This window comes from Crotalus tigris, unplaced genomic scaffold (genome assembly GCF_016545835.1).
Source record: "Crotalus tigris isolate CLP2741 ecotype Arizona unplaced genomic scaffold, ASM1654583v1 scf7180000017740.2609645, whole genome shotgun sequence".
Taxonomy (NCBI): Eukaryota; Metazoa; Chordata; class Lepidosauria; order Squamata; family Viperidae; genus Crotalus; species Crotalus tigris.
The window spans coordinates 1,515,393-1,533,688 of record NW_024096606.1 but is presented as its reverse complement, the minus strand read 5'-3'; the positions used below and the strand labels follow the sequence as shown (position 1 = coordinate 1,533,688).

The window sequence follows — 18,296 nt, the reverse complement described above, 5'->3', positions numbered from 1 at the left end:
TTAATTGTTTTTCTTCCTTTTCCTTCCTAACTTTTTGCCAGCTGCTTCTTTGTTCAGCATGCAGCATTCTACATACTTTTAGAAATAAACTTTCTTGCCTATTTTTAATATATTTTTAGAATGACTTGGTATTAATCTTACTAGCTGCCAGCTTTGCCTCTTGACATACTCACTAGCCATCATGCTCACCCTTCTCTTCCAGATCCACTCCCTCATGATACTATCTTCTAACTGGGCCTACTTAAAGGATGCAAGCAAAATGCAGGCTTACCAGGATATCAAAGCTAAAGAAGAGCAGGAACTTCAAGATATCCAGTCTCGGTCCAAAGAGCAACTCAATTCTTACACATAAATGCTTGCCAGAGCCTTTTTCCAGAAGAATTTTGTAGCTCCGACAAATCATCAAGCAGATATATTGTCCAAGCACTCCTGGGCCATATCCATAGGAAAAAGTTACAGAGAATATCCTTAATTCCTTTTAGCACTGCATTTGGAATTGGGGGGAAAAGGGTATCACATTCCAGGCCACTGTAAAAAAATAGTTTGCTAACTAAAACACCTTCATGGATTTCTCTTGGCAATCATAACATTATTATTATTGTTATTCCTAAGCAGGGTACCAGAGTTGGTATTATCCAGCCCTCTAATGTCTAGAAGATTTGAAAAGGCTGTATATAATTGCACAGGTGTAACTCAGATTCTAGGATTTAACTAGATATTTCCTTTATTCTGAATGCTTGTTTGATATGGTTTCAGAACATTGTAAATCGACATTCAGTTCCTGTCAAAATTAAAACTGGACCTTGCACATTAAAGCTGCAATGAGACTCTCTTGTTTTACTGCACTTATCAGAGTAAGCGGGGAACTCTTGCCCCAGGGGATTTTTAAAAATTGTTTAATAAAATAGACCAAGACTCCGAAATCAGAATAGTGATTCCCTTCTCCGAAAATAAATGTCAGCTTTGCCTTAATGTTTATTTTCTATAAATGTCTCTGAGCATTTATAGCATACAGCAGCTGGGATATCATTATCCTGTCTCAATTTTATCAAAGCAGAAAATATTACTCTCTGGTCAGTCACTCAATTGTTTCAGGTTGAAGATGAAAACTTTAAAGAATTTAAAAACTTTTAGCCCCTCAGATTACAGGTCAACACTCACCTCAGTTTTGGTGCTCAATCCAATAAGCTGTAATAGTTTTCTCTTATGAAAAATTGTGATGTTTGAAAAACAGAGGGTGCCATTTCAAACTGTCTCCCTTAATATCTCTGCCTTCTAGCATTTTCAGAAATTTCAGTGCTAGCTTACTAGTGATGCTTTTTTTGGTGTGCTATTTTTTTAAAAAAACAAACACATAAATGTTTGAAGAAAAATAAAATGCATCAGTGAATTTCAAATCAGTGAACAATTAAGTCATGCATCCCTGTTTTGAATGTGTGCTGAATATGAATGCTCTTTTAGAACATAAAAAAATTGTTGAAAGTGACAGGTTGAACAAAAAAGATTGGTATGGAAAATGAAATCAGGTATTACTTTGCATTTAACTTGTCTAAAGCTGACTTTTTTTAAAGAAGCAAAATCTATATAAAGCAAGTAAGAAATAGTTTAGTGTTTTTACCTGTTGCATGAAGGAGACAATTTTCTACAGCAATGCAGGTGTTCTTCTAGTCCAGTGTTTGCATAAAGGTAACAGACAATGTCTTAAAGCCTAATCCTTTTCTAATTCTTTGTAGCTATTACTGGGAGTTTTTTGAAGTTTTGTTTAAGTAGCCTATTTTTTTTATGTAAAAGTATTAAATTTTGCTATGTATAATTTTTTGTAACCTAACCGTGAATCAATATTTTATATCAGTGCCAAGGGCTTCCTGTAGTTATATCGAAATGTTACAAATAAATATTTGTAGATAATAGACTCAATAGTTGTGTGTCATTAAAATAATTGTGACTGTACATTCCTTCTGGTTTTGGGGTAGCACACAATTATAAGTTTGCATGTATTACATGTATAGTTGGAGAGTTCGTATAAAAAGAAAGATAAGTCTCTCCGTGTTGCTATACATATTTTTAATCTTTTTGATTTCACTTTATTTGTATATTGCAACAGTTTACATAAATTCAACTTCAGCCTGTTTTGCCCACCAGTTCCAGACAAGATGGAGATGTAAAGCTGTATATTATTAATATGCTAATAATGTTCCCCACATGCACAAATGATTTCTTCAGTCACTTGCATATAGTTGTTCTAAAGCTGAATTGAATTGGGCTGACTTCCCTTCAATCACAGACTGGAGTGAAACCACTGTAATACACTGATTCCAAATCCCAAGCCTCACAGACCTGAGATTCCACTTGCAGTAGACAATCTCCAAGGTAAAGAGGATCCTAGCCACAAAAGGCGTCTTTTTTTTAAGGAAATGATCAGTACCACATCCCAAGCTGACAGATGACCTGTCTCAAAAGCTTAAGGTTATTAAAGAAGCCCTGGAACAACTCATACTGAAGTGTCCAATGACTCAACCGTTATTTCTGCAATATTGCCCAATAAAAGTGCCCTTCAGGAAGGAGCAATAAAACAATATTCTCAATCTCTTGACCCTTGGAGGTGGCCCAAAACAACAATAGTGCCAAGTGTTGAATTTTCTTTGAGACCTCAGTCTTACAATGATGAAACTTTAGATAGCTTTTAGCTGGGATATAGTTTTGCTAAATTGAAAAGAATCATGTATTTACTTATCTGAAAATCATCTCGGGCACCTATTTATCACCATACATAAATTGTATTTCTAATTATACCCATAGTTATAACATTATCAAGTAGATTAATTCAAACCTTTGTAAATAAGCAGTTAGATTTCCTCTTTTAGGAGATGGCATAAAACAATAACGCTGCCAATAGTATTGAATTTTCTTTGAGAGATCTATCTTACAATGATGGAATTTTGGATAGCTTTTATCTGGGATTTATTTTTGCTAAATTGAAAAGAGTCATTTTTCTACTTATCTGGAAATCAGCTCAGGGGTACCTATTTATGACCATACATATATGTTCATAAATGTATTTCTAGCTATATATCATATCCACAGTTATATTACCGTGCAGATTAATTTAAACCTTTATAAATAAGTAGTTAGATTTCCTCTTTGCATACCCCCCAAAGGTCCAATCGCAGATTGTCTAAGAGTGATTAATGCAATTTCCAGTTTGCTATAGCCCAATCTAGACTAGATGGAAGTCATGTAATGTGCTTTATCCATAGCCCTATGTAATTGCCACTCCACGCAGAGCAGAGCAGAGCAGAGCAGAGCAGAGCAGAGCAGAGCAGAGCAGAGCAAAGCAACTTTTATTGTGCCATTAACCAGCTCTTTATAACTTTCCCTAGGAAAAAAAAGTTGGTGATAATATGAAACACTGGATTTTTTGTTTTTGGGACAAACATATTTTTCAAGGTTGGTAAAATTAATGCTTTTTTCAAAGATGCATTCACATCTGGAATCTATCCCCTCTTGCAGCTAGTATCAATTATGAGAAACAGATCAAGCTCACAGGTGAGGGACTTCATCCTTGTTTCACAGGCTCAAAAGTATCCTGGGTGATCTTTCAAGACTTTATGCCACTTCATGAGAACCTATTCATTCAGGATCCAATTCAACAAATGTGAACAAGTTTATTTGCAAAATACAAATGTAAGGCACTAGTATATAAATGAGAGCAAACCTCACTCCCTTCTAGCATTGAGGATGTTACGTCCTTTGGTAATGAAATGTCTGCAAGAAAACAACCAATCTCAGAGAGCAAGGATCCTACATTATTTTCATTTCCAAACTTTCCCTGAATAGCTTGAAGAAAAGTCACCATGAATAATTTTTGCTTTAACAGTAAGATATAATAATCACAAATACTTTTAAAAAGAGGTTTAATTGTGTAACAAGTGTATAATTATTATTCCCCTATTTTAAAATTGGAGAACTCATCAAATTTGCAGATGGCACTAAACTGGCAGGAATAGCCAACACCCCAGAAGACAAGCTCAGGATCCAAAATGATCTTGATAAACTTGAATAATGGGCCCTATCCAACAAAATGAACTTTAATGTAGAGAAAAGCAAAGTTTTACATTTAGGTAGGAAAAATCAAAGGTACAAGTACAGATTAGGTAAGACCTGGCTAAAAAACAGTAACTGTGAGAGGGACCTTGGAGTTCTAATGGACGATCAATTGATTATGAGCCAGCAGTGTGCAGCAGCAGCCAAAAAAGCTAATACAGTCCTGGATTGTATGAACAGAGGCATAGAATCAAGATCACGCAAAGCATTAGTACCGCTTTATAAAACTCTAGTAAAACCATGCCTGGAATACTGCAACCAGTTTTGGTCACCATACTACAAAAAGGATGTTGAGACCTTGGAAAAGGTTCCAAGAAGAGCAACTAAAATGATCAAAGACCTGGAGACTAAAACATATGAAGAAACGGGTGCAGGACTTGGGTTTGGTAGTCTAAAGAAAAGAAGAAATGGGCAGCATGATAGCAGTATTCCAATATTTGAGGGGCTGCCACAAAGAAGAGGGAGTCAAACTATTCTCCAAAGCACCAGAGGGCAAAATAAGAAAAGAAACAATGGTTGGAAACTGACCAAAGAGAGAAGCAACCTGGAATTAAGGAGAAACTTCCTAACAGTGAGGACAATTAACAGTGGAACAGCTTGTCTTCAGAAATTGTGGGTGCTCCATCACTGGAGGTTTTTAAGAAGAGACTAGACCGCAAGTTGGCAACCTGCGGCTCCGGAGCCGCATGCGGCTCTTTGAGCCTTCCCTTGTGGCTCCCAGCCTCCTCTGCCATTTGCAGAGAGAGACAGAGACAGAGAGAGGCACTTCCGCTTCCCTGCTTCTCTGTCTCTCTCTGTCTCTGTCACTGTGTTTATGTGTGTATGTATGTGTGTGTGTGTAAAAGAGAGTGGACTCACTGTGTTCTCCGACAAATTGAAATCTTTTTGGGCATGGCTCCTCCCTTTGCTGCATCTCTGCAGGAAGCAGGAAGGGCAAGAGAGAGCTAGCTAGCCCAGCTATGCTGACTCAGGAATTCTGGGAATTGAAGTCCATGAGTCATAAAAGAGCTAAGGTTGCCTACCTCTGAGCTTGTTGGAGAACAGCTTGAAGCCAGCTTGCCAGGTCAGCAGAAGATAGGAGGGGGGGAGAAAGAGAGAGAGAGAGAGGGAAGGAGAGAGAGGGGGGGAAAGAGGACTGAGAGACCAAGGGCAGAAAGAAAGAGAGGGAGAGAGAGGGAGGGAGAGAGAGACACAGAGACCCTTTTGATATCTAAAATGAAGATATATCCTTTTTTACCTTTATGATATATATATATGTATGTATATATGTATGTATGTATGTATATGTATATGTATATAGGTCTTTGGTTGTTCGGGTTTTCTCCCGCGTGAAATTGGAAGTGTCTTGGCGACGTTTCGACGAAGTCCCATTTGTCATCTTCAGGCTGGTGTTTTCAGCTTCGTGCTTCGAGGAGCAATGTGTGGTCTTAGCTGTTTCTTCCTTTTAACTGCCAGTGGGGGTATGAACTGATTGGGTGGGAGCTTGGCTGTGTTCTGATTGGTTAGGGGCTTGGCTGTGCTCTGATTGGCTGGGGGGTTGGCTGTGCTCTGATTGGCTGGGGGGTTGCCTACCCCTGGACTAGACAGTCACTTGTCTGAAATGGTATAGGTTCTCCTGCTTGAGCAGGGGGCTAGACTAGAAGACCTCCAAGGTCCCTTCCAGCTCTATTCTATTCTATTCTATTCTATTCTATTCTATTCTATTCTATTCTATTCTTTGTACAGGATATGAAGTGAGAGGATATAAAATATGGCTGTTTCTAAAAGTGTTTCGCTTAGTTCAATGTACAGTTAATATTCAAAAAATAAAAAATCTTCAAATGCATTCTGTGCAAAGATGCAGATTTTAATTAATGTTAATGATACTTTGGCTACAGAGAGCTATAACTCACTATTTGTGAATGCAATATTATGGAACAATAGAATTCAGATACAATGAAACTGAGAAATTTTCAACTTCTATAATGATTGTAGCAAAATATACTTTTTAAAATTAATTTAAATTTAAAATAAAAAAACTTTTTAAATCAATTTAAGAAACCTTCTGTCCACTTTATACAATAAAACAATTTAAGCAGTTTTTTCACAATAGCAACATTTTCTAAATAATACAAAGTATCAAAAGTGTTCTCTCAAGGCCTGCAATACTACAATATTACTAACAGCAATGTATACCAATATATTATTTCTTCATTAATTATTTTATAGACATAAATATTTAGGGTTGTTCAAAATAATTATCCTTACTGTCCAAGGATTGTTTTCCATATCAATCACATTTTTTTTCCAGTTACCACTATTTCATCTTCACCAAAAATTGTCATCAGGTCTTTCCTGGGGAATGTCTGCAACACTAACGCTATGAAAAAAAAAAGTTAATTTTGGGAGCATTAGCTATGGAGAAACTTACATTCTTGTGATACCCCCCCCCCCATATGCTTTCCTCAACCCACTGCTCTTTTACTGAGAAACCTTTGGGCTTGAGTACTACATAACCAAAGGGAAAGCATAGCAGTGTCGAGCAAGGTAGCACTGCTTGCCTCTCAGCCTGAGGGTTGCAAAGGGAAGACTGCTATCCAGTGGAAGCGCCTCACTATGGAAGAGGAAATAATGCAAGTTACTGTTTGCTCTAGTTCTGAGTTCCACAATCCTCAGAAGCAAATCTTTGGAAGGCACAGGAAGCTGCAGTGGAGAAGGAGAATAAACAAGCCTTACATTCTCTGCTCCCAATCTGTTCCCATCTAGGGACCTTGGATCTTAAGGCATGGCTCAGTGACTTTTTAACTCAGACAAGGAAAAAAATGAACGATGCATACCTGTCCTCCCTTTCACTGCTCAGTAGTGCCTCAGATGATATTTCAAATGCTTCTTTCTCAGCCTTCTGACAGAAAGAAGAGAGTTGTTAACTCGGTTTATAAATGTCTCGTGAGCTTCGGAAGCATCCCTGAGGCAGAAGTGTTTCAAATATTTAATCTGTGTTCTACTTTGGAGCTCGGATAATTTCTAGGGACCAGTGGGATAAATAGAATTTTGAGGTTAGGATTATTTATTATTTATTTATTAAACTGCAACAGTTGTTAGAGGAGATTCATTTAAAAATTGAAAAGATTGGAGGCAATGAAAAAATTATATGACCAAATAGCTATCAGTTAACTATACCTGTTTAAATCTAAATATTTACATCTAACTATCCAAAAATAAATCTAAGTATCCAAAAATTATATAAAGCAAGCAGCTATCAGTTAACTACCCCTGTTCAATCTAAGTCAGTGATTCTCAACCTTTTTAATGCCGCGACCCCCAACCGGTCGTAAGTTGAGGACTACTCAACCGGTCGTAACTCGAGGACTACTCAACTGGTGCAGCACCGTTTGCAGAACGGGACTTTTGGCGGGCTCAGCAGGGCAGAGACAGCCTGGACAATTCCTATTGGCTTTTGAAAGCCAATAGAATTAGACTCTATTCAAGAGAGTCTATTCTATTGGCTTTCAAAAGCCAGTAGAATAAAAGGGAGTAGCACAGCTAAGGAAAAGGGGGGGGGGGGAAATGGCGGACTGCGTTGTTTGGCGACCCCCATGAAATGATCGTTCGACCCCAAATGGGGTCCCGACCCACAGGTTGAGAACCACTGATCTAAGTGTTTACAGTCAGACAAATCCTTGCCATCATTTTTTACCATTCAACGGATACGGTGCAAAATATGGTGAAGCAAAGATAAAAAATGAACTCTTTAAGTTTAGTTTGACAATATTTCAGGGAATGGCCAATGCAAGAAACAGTTAAAAGAGGTAAGGAACTAAATGGCAATTGGCTTTCTTTCAGCTTCAGAACTGAACTGATTATTAGAATTTGGAATGTCTTATCACTCATCTTGTATGCTCACCACCTAAGCTAAAATTAAACAAAATTAATGATTAGTGAAATGAGCCAAACTACTATAAAGTAGACAAAGAAAAAGATTATATTAAATCAGTTAATGCCTTGGTGAAGCCATATACATTCTGGAATTCATAGCTGGTATTCTCTTATCTGTAGATAATCTTGGATTGTGTAAGATTTGATCTTGCATTTCTTGAAAAGTAATCAATGAATAATATAACAAATAGCTATGTCAGTAGTTTTATGTTAAAATTCAAATTTAAAGCCATGTGCTAGAATCTGAGGACATTATCATCATACCCTGCAATGCAACATAGCCCACCAGGAGACAGGATGTTCAACAGGGTAGCTTGAACTTCTGAAACTCATTTCTGGTTAGAAAACTAATGAATTTCCTTAAAAAAAAAATTGTATGTTTAGCTATTTTTGTCCAAATCATAGTCTATAGTTTCTTTTCTTGTACAACAAAAATATGTATATGCAACCATTCATTTTTGAAGAATATCACCCAGACTAAATGCTATAACTACCTACTAATTGTGTACTGATGCAAGACTGAAAACTAGAAAAGTACACAAGAAAAATATGGAAATATGGAATGAGTCAGTTTAAAATATAAGATATATAATCTTTTTAAATTCTGATATTAGACTGAATTATACAAGTCATTCATATTTACACTGTATGCACAATTAGGCAAATGAGTATTTTGACCATATCATCATTTTCATGCATATTTTCCAAGCTGTATAAACTTAAATGCTTATATACACTATAAGCGTATCAGGTGATGTGTATTTGTGTAATGAGGGAGGGTTTGCATAATTATTAGTCAGCTTCTTTTCCTCAGGCAAAATGGGCCAAAAAAGAAATTTAATTGACTCTGAAAAGTAAAAAATTGTAAAAAGTCTTTCAGAGGATTGCAGCATTCTTGAAATTGCTAAGATATTGGGGCATGATCACAGAGCCATCAAACTTTTTTTGCAAATAGTCAACAGGGTTGCAAGAAATGTGTTGAGAATTAACTGCCAAAGATTTGAGAAGAATCAAACGTGAAGCTACCAGGAACCTATTATCCTCCAGTACTGTCATATTCCATAACTGCAACCTACCTGGAGTGCCCAGAAATACAAGGTATTCAGTGCTCAGAGACATGGCCAAGGTAAGGAAGGCTGAAACCCGACCACCACTAACAAAATAGATAAGTTGAAATGGTAAGCCAAGAAATAACTGATGACAGATTTTTCAAAGGTTTTATGGATGAGATGACAGTGACTCTTGACCGATCAGATGGATGGGCCTCTGGCTGGATCAGTAAAAGGCACAGAGCTCCACTTTGACTCAGACACCAGCAAGGTGGAGGTGGGATACTGGTATGGGCTGGTATTATTAAAGATGAGCTAATTGGATCTTTTCGGGTTGAAGATGGACTCAAAATCAACTCCCTACTGCCAGCCTTCCTTACCTTGGCCATGTCTCTGAGCATGGAATACTTTATACTTCTGGGCACTTCAGGTAGGTTGCAGTTATGGAATATGACAGCACTAGAGCATAATGGGTTCCTGGTAGCTTCACGTTTGATTCTTTTCAAATCTTTGACAGTTAATGTGCATCTTTTTTCTCAACTTGTTTCTTGCGACCCTGTTGACTATTTGCAACAAAACGTTTGGTGGTTCAGTGATCATGCCCCAATATCTTAGCAATTTCAAGAGTGCTCATCTCTCTGAAAGACTTTTTACAATTTTTTTTACTTTTCAGAGTCAGTGAAATCTCTTTTTTGGTCCATTTTGCCTGAGGAAAAGAAGCTGCCTAATAATTATGCACATCTTGATATAGTGTGTTGATTTCCTTAGGCCACACTCTCCCTCATTACACAAATACACATTACCTGATATGCTTATATCCATTAAGCATTCAAGTTTATACAGCTTGAAGGTGGAAAATATGCATGGAAATGATATGGTCAAAATACTCACTTGCCTAATTATACTTGTGTAGTCACCCTAAGCAACCTCCAATTTTTTTCCCACAAGATAAAATTTTGGTTTTCACTTTTGATTGGTTATGTCTAGCAAAGCTTTTACTTTAGTGAGAAAAGAACTATACAGTTGGTAGGAAATGTATATAACTATACTTATGATATCTTCAAATTACCTTATTCATGTTAATTCGAAATATTACCTTTTTTTCCTGTTCTTTATCTTTATTCTGGTGTATTATTTTCATGTATTTTTCAAGTGGATTGGAAACATCAGTGCCTGAACGTTCTTCAGACTTCAGAGTACTTGTCTGTACATTTGTTACTATTTCATTTTGAACCTCTTCATTCATCTCCAATGACTCTTGGATACGCTTTCAAAAAGCATTAAAAATAACATGTAATTGGAGCAAAGTACATTAAAATTGACCCAAGTCCTTGTATCTCCACCCAGTATTTTATCTGTGACAACATACACTACCCTGTGGTAAAGATACATTTCAATTTGGTATAATCAAAACATCCAAGCATGTTTAATCTCCTCCATTTCTGAGAAAGGCAAGAATCATGTGACTAGTAGAGCCTGGGCTAACATCATGTTGCTAGGCTCTAGCCTTGGTTCTGTTAACCACCAAACCTTAGGACCACTTCTTTCCTACTGTTTCTATTCAGCCCATCAGCTGTAAAAGTATGATGATACTCCAGATCCCATTATCAAAGATTAACATATAGACTCAGCAGCCTTTCCTGTCATAGGACCTGCCCTTTGGAGCAGCTGACTGACCATGATCAGGTTTACTGGTGTTTCAGAAACCTTGATGACCTGGATGGGATCCCAGGCATGAGGGTCAGGTTAGTTTAAGCTTGGGAAATTTTGTTAAATATCATCCCAGTTGCCATTTCTTGCTCCTTATTGTTATTTTTATATTTTTATTTGTTTTGTACTTGGCAGTCTTTTAAACTGCTGTTAGCCATTCACAATCACTTTTGCAAGATGGGCAGCCAAATAAATAGAAGAAAATAATTAACCAAATACAGACTATGAAAAAGCCTTATCAAAAAGAAACGAAAGCAAAGGAAACATAAAGAAAAAAGTCTATCTCTTAATTCTTCCTGTCTCTCACACACACATTGTTCCCAGTTCCGTGGTGGCACAGAAGTTAAAATGCAGTCTAACTCATTGCTCACTGCCAGGAGTTGGATCCTGACCGGCTCACAGTTGACTCAGCCTTCCATCCTTCCAAAATCAGTAAAATGAGGACCCAGATTGTTGAGGGCAAACAGCTTAGAGAGGGCTGTAAAGCACTATGAAGTGGTATATAAGTTTATGTGCTATTGCTTCTCAGGGAGAGTTGGCAAACACTAAAAGAAATGCATTTTCGACTTCCGGTTTTGCGTCGTGAAGACATGAATGCAGGAAGGCAGGGCTCTGCCTTCTGCGCCTGATTTCACCCTGCTGGGGACCCTAAAAAGGACCTAAAGTCGCCCCGAAGAGGTGATGAAGAAGGAGGGGTGTCTCGTTGATCATGGAGAGACAGTGGTCTTTCCGTTCGATCCAAGAAAAGCCCTCCAATCGGCAGGGGAAAGACTGGCTACATTCCTATGGCCAGCCATTAGCTGCTGACAACTGAAGAAGAAAAGACCAATTAACACATCGTAAACAACATGTTTGGAACTGGGTGAGAATATTGATCCTTTCTTTACTATTTTAGAACTGAATTTCCTGGGAAAGGCTCCAAAGAAGCTAAAAACCTCCGAATGTGAATGGAAGTGGCATTTTAATTTCTATGGGGGACAGAAATACACAATATTGAAGTGGAAGCTACAGTTTTAAAATTTGAGAACTGAGATAATTGCTAAGATTTTCTCTTTGGAAAAAAATCATTGAGGTGAAATATAAGAAATCAATCCTTTGTCTTAAGAGTGGAAAATGGATTCTGAATGACATCTAGTGGTGGATTTGACTAGCTAGCTGGCTGCCTGATGACTCCTAGCTTAAGGGAGAACAGCTGGCAATAAAGGAAAATATTTTGGCATACTCATCACCCGGCCTTTTTGGACTATCAACACTTACTGAGCTTGGACTTTTAATCTCAAGAGCTAGTGGGAGAGAAAGAAAAATTTGAACTTTGATTACGTCTGGCTGGCTGTTATGAGGGAGGTTGAACATTTTGAACATTGTGGATTATAACCTTACTTGACTGACAATTTTTGGATGCCTGAGAAAAAGGATCACTATAAAATATTGCGTTTGGGACTGGACATGTATTCTGGAAACTATTGGATTATAGGGGCTACATAATAAAAATCAGAAAGCTAGAGAAAACTTAGTTCTACTCTTACTGAGACTGGTGATATTAGAGGATCTCCAGGAATGATGCCTCAAGAAAAAAAAACACCTTTCAGAAGGAAATATATTCTACGTTACAACTAATTCACCAAACAATTGTTGCATACAAAGAGGACATAAAAAGAAACCATGAGACTAAAAAAATTAGATAATATAAATGAGCAAATTTCCAAATTAAACCTACAACAAGAAAGTTCCCAGACAATGACTACAAAGTTCCCAGATGACGACTACAAAGTATAAACAAATAAACCAGAGATCAGAAGATGAAGCAGAGGAAATGGACTTAGAGATGGAAGAGATGAAAGAAGGAAAATATAAACTACCACACTCAAATAAAATTCTGCAAGACTTACCCATAACAATGAAAATGCAAAAGACCCTTTACCGTTTAAGTCTGCAAGATGCACCTGGTGACAAGGAAGATTTTGGGGAATGGAACATAAAGCTGTCAGGGGAAATGTTACGATTTGGGAGACAAAAGATGAGAAGAGAAATTGAGGGAGAAGGAAGGTGGGAGTTGCTTAAGGAACATAAATGGGCAGAATTCCCCCCCAAAATACCCTACCTAAATTGTCTTCCTCGTGCTAAGCAACTTTCATAAAAATAGAAAGAAAATTCCTGGGTGATTTAATTGTCTTGGCTTGGAAAACTACTTGGTAAAGAAAGAAAGAAAGAAAGAAAGAAAGAAAGAAAGAAAGAAAGAAAGAAAGAAAGAAAGAAAGAAAGAAAGAAAGAGTTAGATTTAAAAAAATAGAAGATTTTAATATGTTTAAATACTTGTTTGAATACGATTAAAAGAATGGATGACTCTTAGATATAATTAACTTTTATAATGAAAGATATGATTTAGAATTAAAATAGCATTTTTTCTTCTTTTGATATGGGCAATATGAAAATAAGAGGATTGGTATGAATAAAACTTTTAGCTATATAAATGTAATTAATATTGAGAAAATCAATCATATTGACAAATATACTTTAAATGTTGATGGGAAGTCAAACTTTAACAACAGCACGAAAAACAGGATATTGATTTATAAATTGATATTATTATTTGTATAATATTAGTAAAATATGATGAAGATGTTTATATCTAACTTTGTATATATCAATAGTACCAAGAATTGTAATTGTGTAATGAGAGGAAAATGGACAAATTTGGGGGAAAAAGGAGGACCAGGGAAAAAAATACTTGATTGTGCAGTACTGAATAGATTTATATCGAGGAAGTCAATGTTAAATATGTGAACCCAGACAACATGTTGTTTACTAAGCTCTAAAGATTGTAACTCTTAAAAATTAATAAAACTTAAAAAAAAAGAAATGCACTTTCAATCAAATAAAAGGAGTGGTATTAAACACAGCAGCCATACTACACTACACTGCAAAGAACATCCATAAAAAGTAATCAGTATTCCCTTCTCTGACTGAGGCAAGGAGCATTCAAGATAGGTTCTGGATAAGAATATCCTAAAGTTAAGGGAAGAAAGCTTCAGTGACCAATTAGACCGGTGGAATGACTTTTTACAAAATGAATTTTCCAAAGAGATCTATGATAATGTTGTTCAATTATCTTGGAAAAGATAATCAAGCAACGAATCAGTGAACACCTAGAGGCAAACAAAATCATTACCAAAAGCCAACATGGGTTTGTCAAAAACAGATCATACCAGGCAAATTTTATTGCATTCTTTGACCAGGTGATAAAATTAATGGACCAGAGGAATGCTGTGGATATAATTTACTTGGACTTCAGTAAGGCTTTTGATAAAGTAGACCACAACCTACTACTTGTTACGATAGAAAAGTGTGGGCTAGACAGCATCACCATCAGATGGATTCGTAGTTGGCTGACCGGCCATACTCATCATGTGGTCCTCAATGGAACTGCATCTACATGGAGGGAAGTGTGTAGTGGGGTACCCCGGGGCTCTGTTCTGGGCCCAGTGCTCTTCAACATCTTCATCTATGATTTGGATCAGGGGATAGATGGGGACACTAATCTGCCAGGAATAGCCAACACTCCAGAAGACAGGCTTAAGAGACAGAAGGATCTTGACAGACTTGAACATTGGGCGCTATCTAAAAAAATGAAAGTAAGGTTCTACATTTAGGCCAGAAAAACCAAATGTGCAGGTATAGTATAGGTGGTACCTTGCTCAATAGTAGCAACTGTGAGAGGGATCTTGGAGTGCTAGTGGACAATCACTTAAATATGAGCCAGCAGTGTGCTGCAGCTGCCAAAAAAGCCAGCACAGTGCTAGGCTGTATTAACAGAGGGATAGAATCAAGATCACGTGAAGTGTTAATACCACTTTACAATGGTTTGGTAAGGCCACACTTGGAATACTGCATCCAGTTTTAGTCCCCACGATGTAAAAAAGATGTTGAGACTCTAGAAAGAGTACAGAGAAGAGCAACAAAGACGATCGGGGACTGGAGGCTAAAACATATAAGGAACAGTTGCTGAAATTGGGTATGTCTAGTCTAATGAAGAGAAGGACGAGGGGTGACATGATAGCAGTGTTCCAATATCTCAGGGGCTGCCACAAAGAAGAAGGAGTCAAGCTATTCTCCAAAGCACCTGAAGGCAGGACAAGAAGCAACTAACCAAAGAGAGAAGCAAACTAGAACTAAGGAGAATTTTTCTGACAGAACAATTAATCAGTGGAACAACCTGCCTCCAGAAGCTGTGAATACTCCAACACTGGAAGTTTTTAAGAAGAGACTGAACAGCCATTTGTCTGGTTTCCTGCCTGACCAGGGGGTTGGACGTGATGACCTCCAAGGTCCCTTCCAACTATTATTATTATTATTACTATTATTATTACTTCATAAAAAAGGAAATTAGATCAAGTACTGCTCTAGAAATCTATGCAGAACAGCACTAGTCACAAAGACAACTGGTGTAATCCCTGAAAATTTCAAAAGTTGTATTCTTAACTGAGCACGATTTCCAATTCTGTTAAGTAGTAGTACGGGGAGCAGGAAAAAAAGAAGAAAGAATAATAATGGGTAGGATTCTGCTTCTATCTGTTAAAAAATATATTGGGTTAAAGATGTGGATATTTGATAGTGTTGGCTGGATTCAGTCTTGATGGGCTAACTGTGACTCATGATCACAAGCTTGATGCTTAATCATCAGGAATATAATTAAATATAAAACCAAAACCCTGATCATCTATTTTCTTAACTTCAACAATCTCTCCAAAGCCTATTCAAATTAATGCAAGGTAAATTGAATATTATAGGTAGCATGTTCCTTTTGATTTAGACCAGTGGTTCTTAACCTTTTTGAACAAATCGCCCCCTTGAGCCAATGAGGAAATTGTCATCGCCCCCCTCCCCCAACATAACCTCTCAATCACAACATAGGAAATAATTCTTCAATTTATGCAAACACTTTTTTTGTTTTCTTTAAAATTGTCATCAGGACATATGATGCAAATAATTTATTTCCAGTCTTTTCCCCATATCTCAACTGTGTGAAAAAGTTTTGGTGCCACCCATCACTTTATTCCCAAACTTCATGATACATGTATTTCATTATTATCTTATTTATTCAAGACACTTAAATGTAATGACCACTGAAAACAAAATTCAATTGCAAGAAAGTGAAATGCCCCAAAATAAAAACAGTAACATTTAATGATTGAATTACAAGTGAAATTTAAGATGCAAAAAGAAATATAAAAAGGACATAAGAACAAACTGCAATGCAGGAACTAAGAATTTCAAGACAAATTTCTGAAATTAAATTAAGATTCAAGGAAAGTATATATAGTCATGCACACTGTAAAAAGGATTAAAAAGACACAAAGAAAATATAATATCGAACTGGTGTGCATGCTAAAAAAGTACAATACAAAGAGACACACAAAATAGCATGCGATGTTTTGAAAAAAGCGCTCCCCCCTCCATCACTGCCCATTCTGGCCAATGGCGCACCACTGTATGGGTAGAACAGGGGTAAGCAACCCAAAACACTCAAAAAGCCACTTGGACCCGTTTCCCACCAAAAACAAAACACTGGGAGCCGCAAAACCCTTTTGACATCTAAAATGAAGATAACACTGCATATATCCTTTTTTACCTTTATTATATATATATATTCAGTGTTATCTTCGTTTCAGATGTCAAAAGGGTCTCTCTCTATCTCTCCCTCTCTCCCTCCCTCCCATTCTCTCACTCTTTCTGCCCTTGGTCTGCCAGTCCTCTTCCCCCACTCAGTGTGTGTGTGTGCGTGAGAGAGAGGGGGGGGGGAAAGAGAGGCACTTGCACTTCCTCTCTCTCTTTCCTCTCTCTTTCTCTCTCTTTCTCTTTCCCCTCTCCCTCTCTTTCCTCTCCCTCCCTCCCCCTTCTTTCTCCAGGTGAGGAGAGAGAGGGGGAGAGAGAGGCACTTGCGCTTCCTCTCTCTCTCTCTCTTTCTCTTTCCCCTCTCCCTCTCTTTCTCTTTCCTCTCCCTCCCTCCCCCTTCTTTCTCCAGGTGAGGAGAGGGGGGGAGAGAGGCACTTGCACTTCCTCTCTCTCTTTCCTCTCTTTCCCCTCTCCCTCTCTCTTTCTCTCTTTCCTCTCCCTCCCTCCCCCTTCTTTCTCCAGGTGAGGAGAGGGGGGGGAGAGAGGCACTTGCACTTCCTCTCTCTCTTTCCTCTCTCTTTTTCTCTTTCCCCTCTCCTTCTCTCTTTCCTCTCCCTCCCTCCCACCCTATAAGAACACAATACACTCATTAAATACATGCACAGAGAAATCTACCATTGTGATATTATATTCTTCAAGCTGTACCTTAAAAAATCAAAATAAAGTCTCAGAATCATTTTTTTTTAAAAAAAACCTACCATTATACTGTTCCACTTTGTACAAAGATATTACAGTCAAGAGTTATTCCACAATGTTGCCTCTGGAACACTATTTAACTGATTTATACGACTATCCCACAGTTGCAATTAAAATATTAAAAACAATAGAAAAACCAGTATTACCAAAAGTGTAAAAAACTACACTAGCCACCAAGAACAAACCCAATAAGCAATAACAATAACATTTCATAGGTTATATAATCTTCTAGCACCCATGACCCCTATCGAGTATGCTCAATGTGCAGGACACATTTTAAATAAACATTTGTGAAATTGTAAGAATGAGATACATTACTATTTCCTTATCTGGTTTCTCTTGGTCTCTTTCCAAAGACCTCTCACTTTGTGTTTTCTCTTCTTTGGCCCCTTCTTCTTCCAATTCTGGCTCCTTTTGTTCTTCATGATGTTTTCCCTCTAGGACAGTTTTCTCTGTTCCACCTAATATATAACAATGCAAATAATGTACATATCACAGAGAACAATAATTTGCCTATTAGTATGGTATGTCTGATTCCAGGGCATGTGTGCTCTTATTAGTACTGATCCATGATGCTTTTGCTTTTTCATAATTGCTAATACTGTAGGCTTCCAAAACAAAATAATTTTTTTATGTGGATTGCAGAATTAGTTGGACAGAACCTGGCATCTTCTATATTTAGTTTTTTGTTTTAAAAGACCTATGATTTGGGGAACAGTGTTACTGGATATATTCTGAAGAGATTAATTTAGAAAGACAGCCTGTTTAGCTACTAACGAAGACAAGTGCACTGTTGTGATACTATGTCACTAGTATCTGTTTTCAACTGTTTCATTTCAGGATTATACACTATTTCATTTATAGTGTAATACAGTTTAAAGATTGAATCTTTCCTCTCTAAATATTGGAAACAAATTATCCAAGAGGCAATAGGTGACATACAAGGAACAAGATGGACAAAGGAGCTAAGTGAATTTTCTCCTTGAATCTTTTATTCCATCCACATCAAACATGCCTTCATTACACTGTTACATTCAGCAGTTTCATCATTATTTCATCATTAAAGTCAAATGTGCTGGAACATGTATTTTAATACTTTGTGTGTTTTTTCTTTAAAAATATCATTAAATATCTTGTTCTTGAAATGCT

At 37.2% G+C, this 18,296-nt stretch overlaps 2 protein-coding genes across 11 annotated transcripts in view; one reads left to right on the top strand and one right to left on the bottom strand.

Annotated features, from left to right (window-relative positions):
- Nucleotides 1-1,912, top strand: part of GPM6B (glycoprotein M6B) — a 259,232-nt gene extending 257,320 nt beyond the window's left edge. For all 4 annotated transcript variants that reach the window (XM_039339845.1, XM_039339849.1, XM_039339844.1 and 1 more), the window contains one exon: nt 203-1,912. In XM_039339845.1, the coding sequence (XP_039195779.1) occupies nt 203-352 (150 nt within the window). In that variant the 3' untranslated portion in view covers nt 353-1,912. The remainder of the gene's footprint in view (nt 1-202) is intronic.
- A 4,013-nt stretch (nt 1,913-5,925) lies between these two features.
- OFD1 (OFD1 centriole and centriolar satellite protein) overlaps nt 5,926-18,296 on the bottom strand; it is an 81,295-nt gene continuing 68,924 nt past the window's right edge. For 5 of the 7 annotated variants that reach the window (XM_039339834.1, XM_039339836.1, XM_039339837.1 and 2 more), the window contains 4 exons: nt 17,466-17,608; nt 10,165-10,335; nt 6,921-7,107; nt 5,926-6,463 (listed from right to left, as the gene is read on the bottom strand). In XM_039339834.1, coding sequence (XP_039195768.1) covers nt 6,940-7,107; nt 10,165-10,335; nt 17,466-17,608 — 482 coding nt within the window. In that variant the 3' untranslated portion in view covers nt 5,926-6,463; nt 6,921-6,939. Of the gene's footprint in view, nt 6,464-6,920; nt 7,108-10,164; nt 10,336-17,465; nt 17,609-18,296 lie in introns of those variants that run through there. The other 2 variants (XM_039339838.1, XR_005556327.1) reach the window with 2 other exon arrangements.